General features: G+C 39.3%; 1 protein-coding gene across 3 annotated transcripts in view; it reads left to right on the top strand.

Annotated features, from left to right (window-relative positions):
• The window catches only part of pitpnc1b (phosphatidylinositol transfer protein cytoplasmic 1b), a 45,193-nt gene that overhangs the window by 8,571 nt on the left and 16,286 nt on the right, over positions 1-20,336 (top strand). Inside the window, exon 1 of one of the 3 annotated variants that reach the window (XM_077574781.1) lies at positions 16,911-17,361. The exons of the other annotated variants lie outside the window; for them this stretch is intronic. Within the exon in view, the coding sequence (XP_077430907.1) occupies positions 17,314-17,361 (48 nt within the window). The 5' untranslated portion in view covers positions 16,911-17,313. Of the gene's footprint in view, positions 1-16,910; positions 17,362-20,336 lie in introns of those variants that run through there. 3 annotated transcript variants of the gene reach the window in all.

Raw genomic sequence — 20,336 nt, 5'->3', positions numbered from 1 at the left:
TATTTATCAATTATATTAAACTCATGTTAAAAGGGTTAGGGTTTTCCGCTGGGGTTAGGTTCCAAAAATACTCGCAATAAATGAAATGTTTTATATTTATTACAAATGTTTTAAGGCTTTAAAACCCCTCACCACACTTTATACACTATGCTCATCGAGTCATTTGAATTTTAAACATTCTCAATGTCCAAACCTTCATATTTAAAAAAAAATTATAATAAAAAAGATAATTTAAAAAAAATCATGCAAAATTGCACTAAAAAAATCTGCGAAAAGTGAACCGTGTTATTGCAAGGGAACACTGTATACTATTTTATAAGATTATCCTGTGGTGTGTTTGTCAATATATTCACACAATATTCTGTGGGCAAAATCAGTCAAAATCCAGTAATGCAGATTGCCTCAGTGAAAATGGCTGGGAGTGAATGAGTTAATTATTTAAATCAGGTCCCGTATGTTTTACTGTTCTCGGTGTGTTCAATAAATGGCTGAAAAGTATATCAGAGACTGTGGTTCTCCTTTCCCACATGGAACGCCATCACATTAAGAAAGTGTACCGCAAAGGTGTTTTTCAGGCGTCTGGAATATTGGTTATCCTCCGTTTGGCGTGAACTGAGGTCAGCGTTAATTAATAGGGGTAACGATTTACCTAAAGTCATCAGCCGTTGCGCATTTTCTCAGTAATAAGAAAAACAACAACATTTCAGCAGGGTGAAAAAAAAAATGGTTGAGAACGTGAATAGACTAATGTGTGAGGAGTGTAAGGGCCGCACAATAAAGGAAAAAGGGTGCAGGCGAAAACTTGACATGCTCAGCAGTTCTCATCAAACTCTCAATAGCTGAGGACTTTTTCAGACAACCTTTTCTCTGAATACTGGTCTCATAAAATTATGACTCTACCATCCCAAAACTACAACTTTATTCTCTCATTATTGACACTCAATTTTTTCTCATTAAAATAGAGGGACTTTTCTTGTAATATTTCATAATATTCTTTGTTCTTGTAAACTTGCAACTTTATTCTCTTGTAAAAGTGCAGTTGCTTTAATTTATTTTTTTTTCCTGGTAATATTGTGACTCGTAATACGATACTTGTAATACATTGGTATTTGGACAAGATCCTGAACTGCCGCCATCTTAACACTGCTATTATATGACTTTCATTCTTTTAAGCCTTCATTATCAGAAAATGCCAACTTGATTTATTTTATTTTTTTTAACATTATCATTTTGTCAGAATCTGAATCAGATTTATTGGCGAGGTCTGTAACAACATGCAAGGAATTTGCCGTCACAATCACAACCCACCACACGAAAAATATCAATGGCCACCAGAGGGAGGCCTGGCGGTTCACAAGTTAGCGCCACGAGTTTGTAATATTTATGGTCTCCGAATCTTACAAAATATACATGTAATATACTGTATAGTAATAATATAACAGTATGTACTGAATAATAAAGCGCATACATCAGTATCTGTAATATATTTTTCTTTCATAATATTCCAACTTTATGCTCGTACGTTTTTATGTCCTGACATATTGCAGTTTGATTGCAGCACAGCCTGATTTATACAACACAGGCAGGCCAAATGTCTCCCATACATTGATAAAATCGCCTGACCCCTGCAGGGCTTTGTTCATGATGGACGTTCGTTCCATCTAATTAAACAATCATCAATATGAGACAGATGTCAATATGCGCATGTGTGTGTGTATAAACCCAATCAATGTCAAAAGATGGTGTAATCTTTATAAAGCTTGATCTGTTTCTAGGTCCCAAATGGCATGTCATTTTCTGAGGTCTTTTAAATTGATGGTGACACATCTGCCTCACAGTTCCAAGGTTGGTGTTCAAATCTGCGCTCCAACCTTCATCTTTGGATTTTGGGCTTCTTTTACTGCGTTAAATTTGAAGCTGACATCAGTTCAAGTAATCAGCCTTTAATATACATTTTTTTAAATATATTTTTATTTTATTTTTGTTATATATATATATATATATATATATATATATATATATATATATATATATATATATATATATATATATATATATATATATATATATATATATATTTTTTTTATTATTAGTTTTTTTTTCTTTCACCAAATTCCAGTTTGTTTCACAATGCACAACTTGTAAACATTTTTGCATATTCGGAAATGCAAGCAGTGTTGTCTTTCCACAGCAAACACCAAGTGGGCTTCCACTTTTTATATCAAAAAGCAGTGGGCATTTCCACTTCTTAAAATCAAAATTGCATTATTTATTCGCTCCAATGGATTGAGGTAAGCCCTTAAACACCTCCTTCAGAAACCAAGAATATTACATGAAATTGCTCCCTTGTTGGAAAATTGATAGAAGATGTCGTCTGATAGAAAAATGTAGGAAAATAAGATTGTCACGTGTTGAGTCTGGAATAAAACCCACTTCATCCAAATTGTATGATTAAATCCAGCAAACAAATGGAAATTGCAGGCAAAAATCTCCACCCTTGGGAAGTTTCATTACATTTGGATTACCACAGTTATTAAAATGTTTTCAAAAACGGAAGCGAGAAGGATACAAATGGCCGGCACAGGGGGGTTAAGTGGCCAGTTGACCAAAATAAAAAATAATAAACAATGAATAAAACATACACAAGTGTGTGCATGTGACTGTTTCTTACACCGCCCACAGTGCCAAGCGGTCTATTGTTCACTGCTGAGTCAAAGCGCAAACATTGGTTTGAAGCAGTAAACGGACGACGATCCGAGTCGTGTCGCAAACACGCCTTCGTGTCGCACTTGATTTGTAACTTTACTCACAGCAAGGACACAGCGTCCCACCGCAAATGGGAATGATGATCAAATGTCTGGGAAAGTTTCAATGGAAGACGACCTCACCTTGCACTGACTCGCCGTCCTTCTCGCTACGGACGTCGTTTCTCGTTAGTCAAGTCAAATCAAAGTCCATTTCATTTATATGGTGCCGATTCGCAGCAGAATTATTTAAAAATCACTTTACACATGTTACATGAACCACGCTCGTCATACATATATACTGTATCTTCCAAGATGCTATACATATACATTAGGGATGTGCATCTCTCCAAAAAAAGAAGATCCGATATGTATTTCAATACCATTCAAGGACAGTTCATTTTAAGACAAACGATTCGACTCAGTGACCATGAAGTAGTTTTCGCAAATAAAAAGGAAAGCATTTTTAGTCCTCTCACAGCAGGACAAAGGCTGACTTTTTCAGATTTCTGCGGAGGAGGGAAAAAATTGAGAAAATCAGCACTGACTACGGTCCCGGCCAATTGATTCGCCCGACCCAACTTTTGGGGTAATTTATTTAACCCCAAAACTTAAATAACCCGTTTTGGTTTATTGAATAAACAAACAAAAAAAAATCACAATTTATTGGGTCATTTATTCTACCCCCCACTTTAAATAACCCAACTTTTTGGGTTATTTATTTACCCCTTAAAAGGAAAAAATACTTTTGGGATTATTTTACCCCAAAATGTATTGACTACATTTTTTTGATTTGCTATTTAACTAAAAAACGTGGGTCAAATGATTTATTTATCCCAAAACAACCCTTTTTTTCCCTCTTTTTTTTTTTTGCAAAAAAAGTGTGGGCGAGGGCTCATCTGTGTTGGTTCCGCAAAACAACCCACATTTCTGAGTTGTTTCGTGGGTTATTCATTAAACCCAACTTTTTGGGTTACATAAATAACCCAAAAAGTTGTGTCTGTCCCCTTTTAACCCAATTTGGGTTATTTTTGACCCAACTGTTTGTAGTGTGTACGATTCAAACATAGTACATTTTAAAGTGGTACGCTTCGGTTCGGTTTAAATCAAAACCGTTACACCCCTAACATACACTCTAAAAAGTAGCCCAATTATAGATAAAAAATGGACCAATCCACCTTATGGGTGAATTTGACCCAACTTTCTGGGTTGTTTTATACAAAATAACCCAATTTTTTTGACCCATGTAAAGGATCTGACCAATATTTATGAGTTGTTTTACACTAAAAGACCCATTTCTTGACTCAAAGTTGGGTCAAATAGACCCAAATAGAGGATTGGTCCATTTTGACCCATAATTGGGTTATTTTTAACCCAACTGTTTTTAGAGTGTATATGTATAAAAGAAAATCAACTGAGCCCTACATAAGCAAATAGTTGGATCATGAGTTAAGGAAAAACTGCCTGGAAGAAGAAATCTTGAACGGAACCTAAACTGTGTGAGGCGACTATCTGTCTCAGCCGGTTAGGTTGAGATGAAGAGACAGGATAGAAGGAAAGAGCAGATGAAGAAAGAAATCAGGATAGAGGGGTTTAAAAAAAAAAACATACAAAGGCCCTCACTATCTTTGTAAGAAAATAATTAACATTCCAGGGACAAGTCCAGTTGATTAATTGATTAAAAGCAAGTTGTTGTTTTTTTGTGTCCGTCTCGGTTGATTCTGTGATGGAATGAAGATGAAGCTTGCGTGCTGACACACAATTAAGAATATTAATGGCCGCTTGTGACTTCACTCTATATGTAATGTGCTGTTCCAGGCACTTTTAGCACACTGCCCATATGGTGCTAAGGGTATGGATGTGGGCTAATCAAGCTGATTGAGCTCCAGATGGTGTGGAAAGACGGGTGTGTTCTTGGACCATGCGGCGCGTGATAAGGGCTCTGCTTCACTGATACCTTCACCGTCACTCGCCGCCCCGTGATATTAACTCGTTTGCTCCCAAAAACGTAGAAATAAATAAAACGTATTTACGTTGTTGTTGTTTTTTAAACGTTTTTTTTTTATGCTAGAGCATACAGAAGGCTTTGATGCATCCTCTGAACTGAAGAGAACGGTTGAAGAAATGGTAGTTATTACAATAACGGACAGCAGGTGATAGCAGAGTATAAGAGATCAAACAGGAACATGTTGCAAAAAGCTTTTTCCCCCCATAGTTTTAAACAGATTTGTGAATAATGAAGAAACGTAGCTATATTCTAATGCAAATTGCTGCTAACAAACAGATAGAAATATATATTTTTTTCCTGATGATAGAAGAGACTCTAATCTTTCTTCTGGTACGTTCCATGTTTTTATAGCGATAGAACAGAATATTCTGTGGACCTTGCGAAATCAGAAGAGGGTTGCTCTAGTGACAATGGCTGGGTTGATAATTAATGAGTTAATAGGCCCGATAGACATCAGGCTCCCCAACTTTGCGTTATGGCGAGAAGGTGAAATGGCGACTGTACTTTGCATATTTATATTATATGTTTGCCACACGCATTCATCAATCAAGTCGTCATCATCACAGCTGCCCCCCGTCCCCGCCATGTTTCTTTGCCTTGGGCTGATGGAGATATTGGAAAGGCAACATTAGACTTCATGAAGCATGTGATGGTATGCGTCCTCACTGTTTTTATGCCACTGTGTGTGTGTGTGTGTGTGTGTGTGTGTGCGTGTGTGCGTGTGTGTGTGTGCGCGCCATAAAGCAATCCACTCTCTGGGCGCATTTTTTTCTCGCTGCGGTGTTTTGCCGTTATGGTTAATAAAAGGCTCGGTGTGTGACTGGAGCACATTGTTTCGCTGGTGCCTGTTTGCCTCCTGCCAATTGCGCCCATTTTAGTGTCTGCGTGAGCATCCTTTGCGCTTGTGTGAGTTGAGGATGTTGGTGTTTGGTCTAATCTGATGTGACTGGACTCCCCAATCTCTATTTACGCATCTGTTTAGCTCTGAGCAAACAACCAAACAGTAAGTCTCGCTCGGTCTCTATCGCTCTCACAAACGCACTCGCAAAAAAATACATACACACTGTGTGCACGCAGACACATGCACTTAACATTCTGGGCTGGACACCATTGTCCCTCTCTATTCTGAGCAGATATAAAAGGACCAAGGAGGTTTTAATATGGCTTACAGTGAAGTGCACTTATCGCCGGGGATACGTACCAGACCTACCCGAATAAGTCAAAATCTGCGATATAGAGAGACACTATGAGGAACTTTTTTTTAATAAACACATTTAAACTTTTTAAAAACAACACACTTTTTTAAAAACATAAATGTATTTGAACAGCAAAAAGTAACTCTAAGCATAAAATAGTGTCTGGTTGTAGTTATGGCTGACAACCTTTTCACACTGCACTTAGCAAGACATCCATTGCGTATATGCTACTGCGGCGCACCTGCAGTCATAGCTGACGTACTGTATTGAAAAAATGTGTGCGGCAGTGCGCTGTGATGACATCTCGGCACATCCGAATTAGCGAGTGTGGTCGAGTAATTTACGAGTGACAAAAGCAAGAGATTTTGCCGAGTTGCACATTAAAGACCAAAAGAAAGATTAGAGTCTCTTCTTTCATCAGGAACTAAAAAGTGTGTTTCTATCTGTTTCCGATTTGCAGCAATTAGCATTCGAATATAGCTAAGTCTCTTCATTGTTCACAAATCTGATTAAAACTGTGGGGAAAACAGGTATTTACAGCACGGCCCTGGTTGATCTCTTATACTCTGCTATCACCTTCTTGCCGTTTTTGGAATAACTACCATTGCTTCAATTGTTCTCTTCAGTTCAGAGGCTGCATCAAAACCTTCTGTATGCTCTAGCATAAAAAAAACATATATATTTTAAATGTAAAATACATTTTTGGGACACTGGTAATATTTAAAATAGAACTTGTTTATACGTTTTTGGGAGCAAATGAGTTAAAAACAGAAAATGGAGGGGAAAGTTGTACATCCCAATGTCTTGAGCTCTGGTGCACAAGACTTTTGTCGTACCGTGATATGGTAAAGAAGGCACGGCGATGTGATCAGTCTGAAGTACACTTCAAAGTGGTCTTCGAGCGAGCCTAAACTCCCCCAGATCCTGCCATGCCATTGGAATTCGATAGATCCATTCTATTTTTTTAAGCTAATCCGCATCAGTATCAGTAACAGTGGCAAATCTATATCGCCGAACCAAAGCGTACTTAATGCCAAAACGGCTAGAAAAGGCGACAGCCTACTACCTATTCAGACGCTTAGCAACCAGCGCCTTATATGGGCAAACTACCGCCATGCTACGCCGCTACATCGCTACACCGCGGTCACCGCCATGAAAACAAAGTACAATGTGTCAGCACTTTAAATGTGTGTTGTGACTGAGGCTCTCCTTGAGGGCATTGCACTTAATATATTGTGAGAACACATAAAAAAAAAAAGATGATGAATAATGAGCCACAATAGATCTGTGTCACACTAGCGCTATATTAGCTCAAATAAAATGCAATCCAACACGCAGTGAAAAGCTAAGACCAAGTAAGTGCAACGGTCCAAATATGTCCAAAGAAAGTCATTTCTTACTGTTAAAAATGAAGCACGCTACTGTACGAGAACAAGCCTGCTACGGGTTGATGAAGCTATTACAGTGTGTGTAATATTTCCCCCTTGATTACCATTGTGACCCACATCCGTACAGCAGTACAGCAGCGGGATTCAAATCATACACAAATGCAATTCCTGGAAGTTGCAATTTACTTCAGCATTTTAATTATGGAACTCCTCGTGCCCTCATTTACTGCACAGCCATGATAATAAGCAATAAGTTAATTTTAGAACATATTTGTATTGCATTTGACTGTATATTGGATTGCATTTTTATTTAAAAAAAAAATAAAAAGGCTGGGATAGTAATCAACATATTTCTCCCTGTGCCTCGCTCAATAAAATTATTAGAATTTTTGTGCATTCATGAAGAAAAACACTATTTGGTTAATTGATGCAGATTGATGCACCAATATGGAAACTGAGAGCTATTCATGATTTAAATATTGACTAAATGAATGGCTACCAGTTTGCTACACATTTTTTAATTAGCTCATTTGCTCAAATGACCTCATGTGTGGTTAGAACAACCACATAACGCCTAGACCGGCTAACAAATAGCATCTGTTTGGTGGTGTTATAACAAGGGATGTTCAAAACCACTTCTTTTCAGACAGTTGAGTAGTCACCGATACCGATCCCAAGTGCCAACACCTCTAGTACTTTTGATACATTTATTTTCTAAAAATAAATAATAACAGTTTACTAATGACAGATCATTTTAAAGAAAGACCTATACATCCTATTATAGCAGTTGTCCTTAATTTTCTATTCTTCTCATTTGTAGTTCCGGATTGTAAAACAGCCACATGAGGGCAACCGAAACTGGTATCGGCTTGAAATAAGGCCGGGTATCGGCAGCAACACATATACACCAACAATATAACAATATATTCTTTATCGTCTGCGAAAAATGACTAATATTAATGCAATAGCTGTGAAACTCTTGTTTCTCAAACTCTTTTGTACTCATTTACTATAATTGAAACTTCTCCGTTTGTAACTGCATGACTATTCTACTGCCCCCCAGTGGCCAAGTCATGCACAGCAGCCTGTAAAATAAAATCGGTGACATCATTGAGGAATTTAAATTCTTAAGTTCACACATGACGCAATTGCCGTATTTGCCGATGGTGTGTTATTCAAATACTTGTCACACTGTTAAAGAGTCTTTTATTTCCCCCCCCCCCCCCCTTCTATATTGTATGTCCCTTACGGCTTCTTGTTTTCTATCTCTGGCAAGATCCTCCATCTGGCGAGGATGTCGAGAAGCAAACAAAGCTCAAGTCACAGTGGATATACTGTACTTTACCATTCCGGGAAGTACCCGGTGAGGATATTGGATTGTTCTAACAAACCAACAGAATGACCATGAAGGTGTTGTGTTAGGAAAGTAAGAACTTGATACTCTGAAAAACTTTTAAGAATTACTCTTATTTTGTTACAGTTACAATGAAACATAATTTGGGAACAGTTGAATTTTGAGCGTAAAGCGATTTACTCGAGAATCGCATAGCATATTCTTATAGTGGTTCTTCACCTTGTTGGAGGTAGTGTTAATTTTGTTAACAAAAACTAAAAGAAAATGTTTTCGTCGACTAACATTTTTCATCAGACGAAAACGAGACTAGACTAAAGCCCCCCATTAATAAACAATAAACTAGTTGGGAGGCCCCAGAATTGAAGTCATTCAAGTTGGGTGTGTGTCTTGACCTCAACCGAATCCCTGAGAATGACTCACCGAACCCCTGGAGTTCGATCGAACCCGAGTTAAGAACCACTGATGTAATATATTTTTTAATGTGTGAATGTAAAACAATGATTTTTTTTCAGCTAATGCAGTGAGTCTGTAATTTATCATGTCAGCGGTCCCAAAAATTACTCGAACCCGATCTTGATAGTCATATTGAATTAGAGCTGTGAGAGGGCGTATGGAAAAGTGCATGCAGTGTATCTTTTTCCAAGCGTCTCTTAATTCCTCCACCTAACACTTTATTAGCGCATTTACTTTGAAATGACTTGCTGAGTTGATCTCATTCACACTCTCGCTCTCTCTGGCTCGCGCACCGGGCAGAAAGTGAGAAAGAGCGGCAATTGAATTTTCTTTCAATCGCACAGTGAAATAGATGAGGAAGAAAAAAAAAAAGGAAAAGAAAGTCAGGCCACAGTGCCGGGCTCTATCTGCCGGACCCGCTCGACGTGGCTTTAATCCATTCCTCTTACCGTCCCTCTCGCATACACACTTCTTCCAAATCCCTTTCACTCCATTCTTGGAATAAATTATTCCATTTTCTTTTTGGTCCACAGCATTTCTATTCGACTGTGGCTCGTCCCCACGGGGAGGCCTGATGAGTGTGTTGGGTTAGCGCCCTCTGATCATCGCCCTTCTGAAGGCATTTCCACACTCCCCTCACACACACACCCTCCCTCTCTCACATATACAACAATACAGGATGGATTCTTTATTGTTTTTCCTCCAGGACAAAACAGGTTCCTCTGTGGCGCTTTTCAGATTAATGATGACATTTAAGATCACTGAGCAATTTTAAATAGCATATATAATTCATCCGGGAACACGTGTAACTAATGTATGGAATTCTTCCCATATCGTTGAGGCTCATGAATATGTATCAAAATGAATTATTCGTTTTTATTTTAATTGGACGAGAGACTCTGAGGACTTGATTACCAGGGTAAAACACATGGCTGGCCGATTTCGTTGGGGATGTTTGTATGTGCGATCAGTTGGCACGGATCAAAACGTTGTCTGGATCTCGTACCCGCGGTCGCACCTCGTCTTTCTCTCGATTGAGCGTTTCCCACGGGGAAACACTTTGACAACAGGAGACTGGGATTAGACAGGGATAAGTGAGCGCTCTGTTTCATCCCGGCCATCGGGAAGGGATTCAAATCTAACAAGACTTGAAAAATAAATAAAAAATCACACATGGATTCACATGCAGGGGAGGGGGTAAAGCCCCGAGTTCCCCCGTGGCGGGCGGCCCTCCAGTGGTATCAATTAAGGAACCGGTCCGATCAATGTCTTAGCTACAGCTTGATACGCAACTACAAGGAGATTACAGCTAATCTCACGTTTTACAACAGAGAAGCCGGTCTCGCAAACATGCGTTTGAAGACCCCCGACGACAACCACCCCCCAGCCGCCCCCCTCCACCTCACTTTTGCTGCTTACACAAAACACACATCACAACACGCCGAGACGTTAACACGAGAAGTTTCTCCTTTTGTCTTTCGGCCTTTTGTGCCTTCAGACAAAAGCGAACGGTATGTTGTTGTTTTTTTTGTACTCAAGTTTTCTCTCCTTTTGCCAGACTGACCTAAATACTTTGCGATGACTGGTCCAAAACCGAGATCACAGACATGCAGCTTGTCAACGCAAACAGAGGCAGTCTTGGCGCTGCGGGAGCGAGAACTGATCCGAGCCGTACTGCCCTCCAGAATTTGAGTCTCAGAACACGGCGGTGTCAAAGTTGTGTTCACACATCGGAGTTATGGTTGCCCTTAGGTGGGAGCGGTCGTAATGGCCAAACGATGTAAATGTATGATTGCTCGGGCTGTTTGCCTGTACATCCAAAATCACAAAGAATTGTGAGCGGGAAGTCTCCAATAAAAAACAAACACATAAAAATGACACACTACCAATGACAAAAATCATTTGCAGTCTTTCCTCCGATAGTGCTGAATCCATCATTCTGACTCGCACTCTAATCCGTCCCCTTCACCTTTGCCCGGGACAAAAAAAACCTGCAGTGGTTTCTTCCATGCCCTTCTTAGTCTGTCTTGGGAGGGCGGGGTCCATCGTTCACATGCTCGGGACAAGACGCCACAAAACCTTTGACCTTGGCTTGTGGACACGCCTCCTGATTGGAGAGCCGGTAATGCAGCGATGGCAGGCGGCCCACCGGCTAATGATCTGTTTTTTTTTCCCCCTCTTTCATCTTAATACTGATCAGAAGCTCTCACAATGCATGCTACACACACGCGCACACGCGCACACACGCACGCGCGCGCACGAACACAAGCACAGCAGGAAACATGCAGTAGAGGTCAAAAAGTGCTTGGCTAGTCTTTTTAAGTGCGCCCATTCATTTTTCATTGGAAGGGATGTGAAAAGGTTAAGCACGGTGATGAAGTCCCCCCCAATCTCATCAAGCTGGCTTCGTTGTCGGGCAGAAGCAGATGCAAAAGGACAGCGCTCGCCACAAGATGTTCATAAAAGGCGGAAGTACAACATCGGGAGGCTAACAGGAGGAAGGAAGTAATTAAACGATCTATTAGTGAGATTTGATCGGAGCTATCTGTCTTATTTCAATCTCGACTCGCACTTACAAGAAACGGTGGGGGAAAAATGGACAGCGTAGCCGTTTATCTGACAGGGAACCATTTTTGGTAACACGTGGGAACCTGCAGAACAGCGTGAGCTTGTGTCAAGCACTGACCTACGTTTACAATTTAGAATTGGATGAATTTAGTTCAAAACATTTATGACCTTTGTTTCATATTATGTGTCTTGGCTGGCTACCTTCTAAACATGTATTGAGATTTATTTATTTTTTGTCCAATCACATTTCATCTTCTGTGTGTTGCCGTGTAAATGTAATCTGGCCAAGGCGAACACAATCCCGAGTACTGACATTTATTTTTTTTTTACATTTCGTTTTTTACACCCTCTCATTGGTTGAGCTAAGTTGTCTGCTTTGTTTATCGCTCTGATTGGTTGAGCTAAAAATGCACACTGCAGATGAGTTTACAGAGGATGATGATGTTTTCACCTGTCACCTGTTTTCTGAAGCCGAGGTGCGATTGGTCGTTACCTGAGCAACTGTGATGTCATTTTCACTCGACAGCAAGTGGCAAAATAGCCGCCATCTGATATTGATAAAAAACGCTGGATTTTGCTGCTTAACTCATATTCCACTAATGCAATATTAACCATTATTAGACTAGTGGGGCTGCATAGAACATATTGTCAAGAAATATTTGGGGGAATGTTTGGTTGGAATTTAGATGTTTCTGGGGTTGGTGAAAGACTGGTCGGGAGCCCGGTGGGTAGTAGGTGATGTCTGGTCGGTGTTGGATTTCACTTTCCTTTCTTTTCTTTGATCCTTCCTCTGGTCTCCTGACAACCTCACAACTCTAGCTGGATTCTGAAGTATTCGGTTTAGGTGAACGGTAATGGGATTTTTAATAGGTTTTAGGTGAAATAATGAGTACACACTCACACGCACGCACACATGCACACGCACATGCACATACTGAAAGAGGAATAAAATTATTCATCCTCTTTGCGTGTTCCAAAAATGAAGATAGGTTTAATGTAAGAAAAAACACCTTTGCAAAAATGATTTTTAATCTAACAGAGATCTCTGGACAAATAACAGCCTCTAATTCATCACTTAAACAGGTGGGATTCAGAGCGTCAAAATGTACCTCTTCTGCGTGTACAATGGCTTCTTATAGTTAAAAGACCTCCTCTCTTTCATTTGTAGACAAAACATACTCTCTGGTACTTTTCCGTGAGCAGATGGCGAAAACAGAGTCAGGGGTGCGTGTTCAAAACAGATTCTGTTCTCAAGGACCAAATGTGTTTTCGCACAAAACCCTGAGAAGGAACTTTTTTAGACCAAATAGTATGTCCCAGCTTAAGGTCAGATTATACCGAAATCAACACCATCTGCTCTGCACAGGACACAAAACATTTCGACAAGGTTAATATAAAGAATTAAAATGTTAATAATGTGTAACAATGGTTAATATATGAAATGAAAAATTAAAAATGTTATAATATCTATCAATACTCACACACATTCAAAATAAAATTAAAACATTTTTTAAAAAGAGAGAGCAATGATGATGACATGTCGAATCGGTAAAATTACCGAATGAACAATACTGAGCTCTCTCAGGAAAGGAAGGGGAAAAAAAGAAGAAATGTTTGGGGGGTTGACTTCCCCTTTAAATAAGGAAACCTAATAGAAAGTTAGAGCGATCTAAATTGTAATACACCGCATACGTTTTTCCATATTGTCTGTCATTAGATGATATTAATTATGGGACTGCTGCGTAGCAAAGCAGGCACATATTATTGTTAACTGCCATTTTGCAGTTTAGAGGTTTGGACTTGTTTGTGGATGATGTATTCGGATTGGAATACAAAAGTGTTTCTTGCTTTAATGGTATTCGTCCTCAAATCCGCAAAATGCCACTTTCTCTTCTTTAATGTCAAGCAATGTTGTACTATTTTGCAACGTGAGAGAGTGTTATTAGGAGATGGATCATGAAAGTTGTCCGTCGGTGTGAATGAGGGTTGAAAAATTGTGCTCGGGAGCAATTCCTCTTTGCGCAGACCTCAACATGATGATTCTGTCGGTATACGTGCTTTATGTTCAACTAATTAGTTTAGCAGGTTAGCATCCATTTGTTAATAGGGGCGACAAACACAGCGTGGCTCTGCGTATGGGCTGATACAATTACCAAAGAAAATAAAGTCACGATTACAAGACATTAATGATGTGGCTAAATGAAGACATGTTGCCCTATGGAGGCCTGTTGTCGTGTTCTCGTAAGGGTGAATGCACCTTAATCACAAGGTTTTCACTGCAGCTGCTTGTTCTGCCCTTACATTGGTTCCCGAGAATGTTTGTGTTACTACCCAACATATGCGAGCAGCTGGGGGAGGGTGGGGGGGGGTCACAAAGTGTTTTGCGTAATTAGCAAAAGAACATTGAAAATATACCATTGCGCTAAGATGAAAGAGAATCTGGTCAAATTCCGGAGGGAAATGAAGGATAGAAGGAAATGATGTGGAAAGCTTCATTGTGTGTTCTGTAGCACATGTGTTGCAATGTGAACGGAAATTCCTGGAAAATCTGCATTTTATCTGATAGTCCTCAGTATAGTACACTTAAATGAAAAATCCTTACTTGCTTACTTAGTTACTTACCCACAAAATCTGTAGAGATGCAATTGAATGTCTGCATGTTTATTATAAGTGTTGTTCTTTACAATTGGGTAGAAGTTCTACTGCGTCATACCGGAAGTTGTATCTGATATCTGACGTTGGTCGGGTACATAGCTGTCAAAATTAATCGATTAATTGACAAGTAATCAATTATCAAATTAATCGACAACTATTTTAATAATCAAGTAATCGTTTGGAGCCATTTTTTTTTATTTAAAATTGTCCAAATCCTCTGATTTCAGTATATCAACAGTAACTGTTGACTGATTTCTGGACTCCTTCATGAAAGAAGACTGATTATCTTCTGTGTTTAATCCAAATAGGACATTTGCAAACATCTGTTTTTACTTTGGAAAACAATGACCAAACCGTTAATATAGTTCAACAACAATCCCCCCCCCCCTTTTTTATCACTATACAAATATGAAATAACCACCAATCACTGGTTAACAAACAGTGGGAAAGGGGAAAATGCTTTTATAATCAACTTTAATGCAAAATTAAAATGAATCTGGTTAGTGGATTAATCAAATGAATAACAGATAATGAATCGATTCTAAAATATTCGATAGTGACAGTACTATATGTGACAGCAAAAACGTAATTAACTTGTGCCAGAGAAGTGTTTGAAAAAATATATTTTCATTTGGCTGTTGTGTGAACTTATATAGCCCACTATAGAACCCTATAAAGCCTAAACCATAAAATATATGAGACAATTCTGATTATTTGTAAATAGGGTATTTGTTGGTCCTTTTTGAACAAGCAAACATTGTTTTGTTTTGTTTTTTCAACTTCCACATATTAATTTTTATTTTGTGTCATATTTGATACATCCGGTCACAATGTTTTAACTTAATACCTTTATAACTGTCCAAAACATTATAATAAACAGACGTATGAAACATATTAGTATTTCCAAAAATCAGAAAGAAAATTTCCCACTATTAATAAGTCTCTCCTTTCTCAATTGGGGCAATCTTCCAAGGTTGCTGTAAATGCCATCAGCTGGGTAATACTGCCCTCTAATGGATTATCTGTGCAATGCATGTGTCATTTCATATACGTCAAGGTTTTAATGGGGGGAAAAAATATTGTACTCATCTGATGTGCTTCATCGTTATTATAAGATCACTCATCTGAGAGCCTTTGTTGTATCATCCCAAACAACCCGGAAAGCACAATAAAAAATAAATTTAAAAAAACTGATAGTATTCGATGCCTCGATCAAGTGTTGAATACGCGTCCATGCCGTTAGCGATCGTCCCGCAAATTGTGCTGAGGCTGAATGTGCGCCGAGTCCACTGAGACGAGCAAAGCGCACCTCCATGCGCTGAAGTGGCTTACCCTCTCCAAACACTGATCTGATAAGATACAATAGGTGCAAAGCTCACCAGGAATTTGTTTTCACTGCGCTTTCATGATAGCAAAGGCGCGTGCAGAGCTCCGATACTTTTTAGCCCATCTCAGGATAGTGGACAAAAATCTTACGAGTGATTATTGTATTTATCGGATTATAAATCACTTTTTTTTTTCACTGTTTGGCTGATCCTGTGACTTGTCTATGTTAAAATTAGAGCTCGGACTGGCACCTAAAATCTGTATAGTAAAAAAATTGAATGCAGCTCATTATTTTGTCAAATAGGAACTTGGCGGGTCAGTCACGCTGTGGGACGTGAAAATGATCATTTGTAAATGACTGATTTACACATGAATGGATTGTCGCTCAACGTGCTACTACAAGCAGTAATGACAATCCATGCATATGTAAATCCGTGCGTCGCGTCATGAGTGACGTCATGCAGCCGACCAATTCGGCTTTCCGAGGACTGAAAGAGGAATAATATTATTTTGTCCTCTTTGCGTGTTCCAAAAATGAAGATAGATTTAATGTAAGAAAAATACACCTTTGCAAAAATGATTTTTAATCAGTCAGAGATCTCTGGACAGATAACAGCCTCTAATTCATCACTTAAACAGTTGGGATTCAGAGCGTCAAATGTAGTTCTTCCGCATGTACAATGGTTTCTTATAGTTAAAAGACCTCCTCTCTTTCATTTGTAGACAAAACATACTCTCTGGTACTTTTCCGTGAGCGATGGCGAAAACAGAGTCAGGTGTGGGTGTTCAAAACAGATTCTGTTCTCAAGGACCAAATGTGTTTTCGCACAAAACGCTGAGAAGGAACTTTTTTAGACTAAATAGTATGTCCCAGTTTAAGGTCAGATTATACCGAAATCAACACCACTTGCTCTGCACAGGACACAAAACATTTCGACAAGGTTAATATAAAGAATTCAAATGTTAATAATGTGTAACAATGGTTAATATATGAAATGAAGTATTAAAAATGTTACAATATCTATCAGGACCCCCGGCCTGGTGAATTTGGACACGTTGAATAAATGCGGCTTCCCGTTGCGACTCTCAAGCAGACACAAGGGGACGGAAGAGAGAAGAGTGTGAAAATGGGAGGGGACAACAGGTGAGTCGCTAGTAAAGTAGAGTGGGCGGGGAGTGCACAAGTCGGGGGAGGGAAGGCAAGAGAAAAAGATAAGCAAAGAGCAGGCAAAGGAATGCGAGGCCAAGAGAAACGCAGGAAAGGTTGCAGAGGGAGGAGACTGCAACATGGAAAGTCCGGGCAGGACAAAACCGCTAGCGTGAGCGAGCGAAGGAGTGGAACAGGTAGAGTTGCTTGTTTGTCCCAATTGGCTCTCTGTCAGTGTGGCAACGCAACACACCAGCGAGAAGGAAGAGGAGGAAAGGGCTGAAAAAAACTACACTTGGAGGTTCAACCAAACGCGGGAAAAGGAGACATTCGCTGAAAGAAGTGCATGGAAGTGTGACATCAGCGGAAGAAAAGCAAAACAGAAGTGGAGCGTGTCCGGAGTGGTCGCTGCAGTGTCCCAGCGCGTCTGCATGCCAACTAAACAAACACGGCACCAAAAAAGAAAACAGCAGCATGTTGGTGAAAGAGTATCGCATATGCATGCCACTGACTGTGGAAGAGGTGAGTGTGATTGTCTTGCCCACACTTCCTCACACGGGACGTTTTATTACCTCTGCCAAGGAGGGCATGTTTTGGGAAATGTTGGCAGGATTAGGCAAAAACTACTCAACTAATCTCCCGGAAACTTTGTCAAGGGTTGAAGCATGATCGCACCAAGTTTTTATTTTATTTTTTTAAAAACTTTTTTCCCCCCCAGTAATTGACTAAAATAACGCTAAAGTAGCACACCTACAATAAGTGTCACTTTGTGTGTAACTAGTGGATGTTAAGAAGCTCGATTTAACTGCATTCACACCGACTTCACTTCTGTTGGCAAAGTATTCCATTTGCATGCAGCGTAGCAGGTAAACGCAGCTTCACCATGTTTACTCTGGGCTACACTAATTAACCTCAAGTCCTCAGATCTCAAGGCCACTGACAGGCTAACGGGAAATTATCGATTTCTGGGCGTGATATCCTGCCAAATAATGAAAATTCACAACAAACGCTGCCGTAACGTATACAGAGAGCTAATACGACAATACTCAAAGGAATATATTCATCCTAATTTGTGAAAAATGACTTAGATTAATAAAACTCAATCACAGCTTTCTTCTACTCTTTTTATCTTCTTGTGTCATTCATGTATGCATGGCACCACACTGCCCCTAAGAGGCCAATGCACACACAGCAGGAACAGCTGCTCTTTAATTCTTACTTCTTGTTTGTTTTTTGTTTTTTTGTTGCTGTTATTTTAGAATTTATTATTATTATTATTATTATTTATTTATTTTATGTTTTGTTTTTTCAAGTTACATTTAAGGTTGAGTTTTGGTATTTTCAATATTAATCAAAAATAATAGTGGGGTTTCTGTTGTTGTTTTTTATATATATAACCCAGCCCAATTACAGCATTTCACGAAAGCATTTTATTTCTTTACTGTCTATTTGATCATGTTTATACAATCCAGTGCCTTTTTTTCATTCCTTAAAAACACAACAACAAAAAAGCATCAAGTTAGGAGCTAAGTCATATTTACTTTCAATTGCGTTTTTAGTAATACTGTGTACTACATAAGTTCTCATTTTCTCTTTCGCTCTGACGCCAAACACCTGTCCCGCATGCATCACAACATTGCTTTTACATCACACACTATCGCCCCCATCTGCTTCCTCCTCCTCTTCTTATGTGTACTGTCATACTTTGCACGGTTGCAAACTAGTCGGACCGGTTTACAGTTTGCGGATACCCCTGACGCAAACGGCAAGGTTCGGCCCTGCAAGTTTATGCAGAAAGTGAATCCCGGGGATGGGTGGGACGCCGCAGGGATGAACCAGTTTGCTTCCTAGAATGTCCCGGTGTACTCCTGTACGTCCCCGCCCCCAGCCCCCACCTTCTTGTTTTACCTGTTAACAATGACAGCAGTCCAAGGTGGGATTTACTGTATCAGTGTAGCTCACAGAAGCTTCATCCTGCAGCAAATCCTCCTCGGCCAGAAAGTAATCTAAGAATGACTGCAGCTCATTTAAAACGCTGTCACATCAGGGCACTTAGCGCCCGTCTTTAAATCCTTTCCGCCGAATTTAAAAGGTGCGCTGTTGACGTGCAGGTATGAGCTCTCAACTTGAATAACACTTGAAGCTTGGCTGTGACAGACAATGCCGGCTGCTCGCGACCTCTCAGCCAGGAAATACGCAACTAATTTGCTAACTGATTTACATGATGGCGCCTTGTAAAAACACACAAGCCCCAGGGGGTTTTTATGCATGAGCGACGTGTGTAAAATGTGTACACTAAAGCTTGTGTCAACAATTCCATCAATGACAATGTAAGTGCAAAAGAAAAATCATTACACACAGAGCATACATATAGCATACAAAAAGAAAGATCTATATAATTAAATATTATTATGAACAATTAATACTACATATAATACTAATAGTCATGATAATCTCCTAATTTAACTAAATCTATCTTAATTTATGGATCACAATGCAAGTACAAGACTTTTTTTTATGCAATTGTTTGGTGTCCTAGGTTACTTCTTTTTCTCATTTATACAGATATACCTCCAAAAAAACAAGTTTTTCCTCCAATTTTGGACTTTTTTCTTAACTTATTTTCTCAACAATATGACCTTCTTTTTTTCTCTCTCTGAAAAACACCTGACAACCTTTTTGCCCATAATTCCAAAACACGTGTGGCCTGAGGTATTTGTCCAAATTATATTTCTCAATACTGTACTATCTCATTATCTGTACCACGTATCCTCACTCCTATCTTTGAACTCTGTTGTACTCTGGAGTTTATGCAGGTCACATTCTTAGGCGTTGTCATAAAGTGACTGTGTGTTTGTATTACTAACTGATAAAAACAAAACAACAAAAAAACGCTATGTTCTGGTAAATAGGACCCTCCCAGAACGGCCCACGACAGTAAATAGCCCTTGGGCATCAGTTGAGTTGCTGTCGTATACATTTAAGGTTTAGCAAACATTCCCTTGTTTATGGGAGCAGACCATAAACAGACAATGGTACTGTGCACACAGTAAACACATACGCACAAAAGCAACACAGAGACTGTTTGTCGTCAAATGGAATTAAGGCGTACGATCGTTTAGGTAGGAGTCAATAAACAGTTCACGATACTGGTGTTAGCCTAAAACCTTCAGACAGTTATAAGAGGGCGTGCACACTTATGCAACAACATAATCACAGTTGTTTATTTGTACTTGACGTCTTGAAAAGATTTCAAAAGTACAGTGCAGGTTGTAGGTCGAGAGTTCTGATATGATTCATACCGGGCGGGCTCTTTGGTGTTGTTGTTTTGACACTATGTCACAAACACTTGCCATTTAAAATGGGGTGTGTAGACTTTTAATATCAACTGCATCCGTATAAGAATACACATTTTATAATAATAAATATGCTGTGAGGAGTCTTAAATAAGCGGCGTTAACTCTCATACATACAAATCCCTTAAAACGGAACATTGA

Source organism: Vanacampus margaritifer, chromosome 9 (assembly GCF_051991255.1).
Source record: "Vanacampus margaritifer isolate UIUO_Vmar chromosome 9, RoL_Vmar_1.0, whole genome shotgun sequence".
Lineage (NCBI taxonomy): Eukaryota > Metazoa > Chordata > Actinopteri > Syngnathiformes > Syngnathidae > Vanacampus > Vanacampus margaritifer.
Note: the sequence above shows the minus strand (reverse complement) of the source record. Positions and strands in the feature narration are given on the sequence as shown.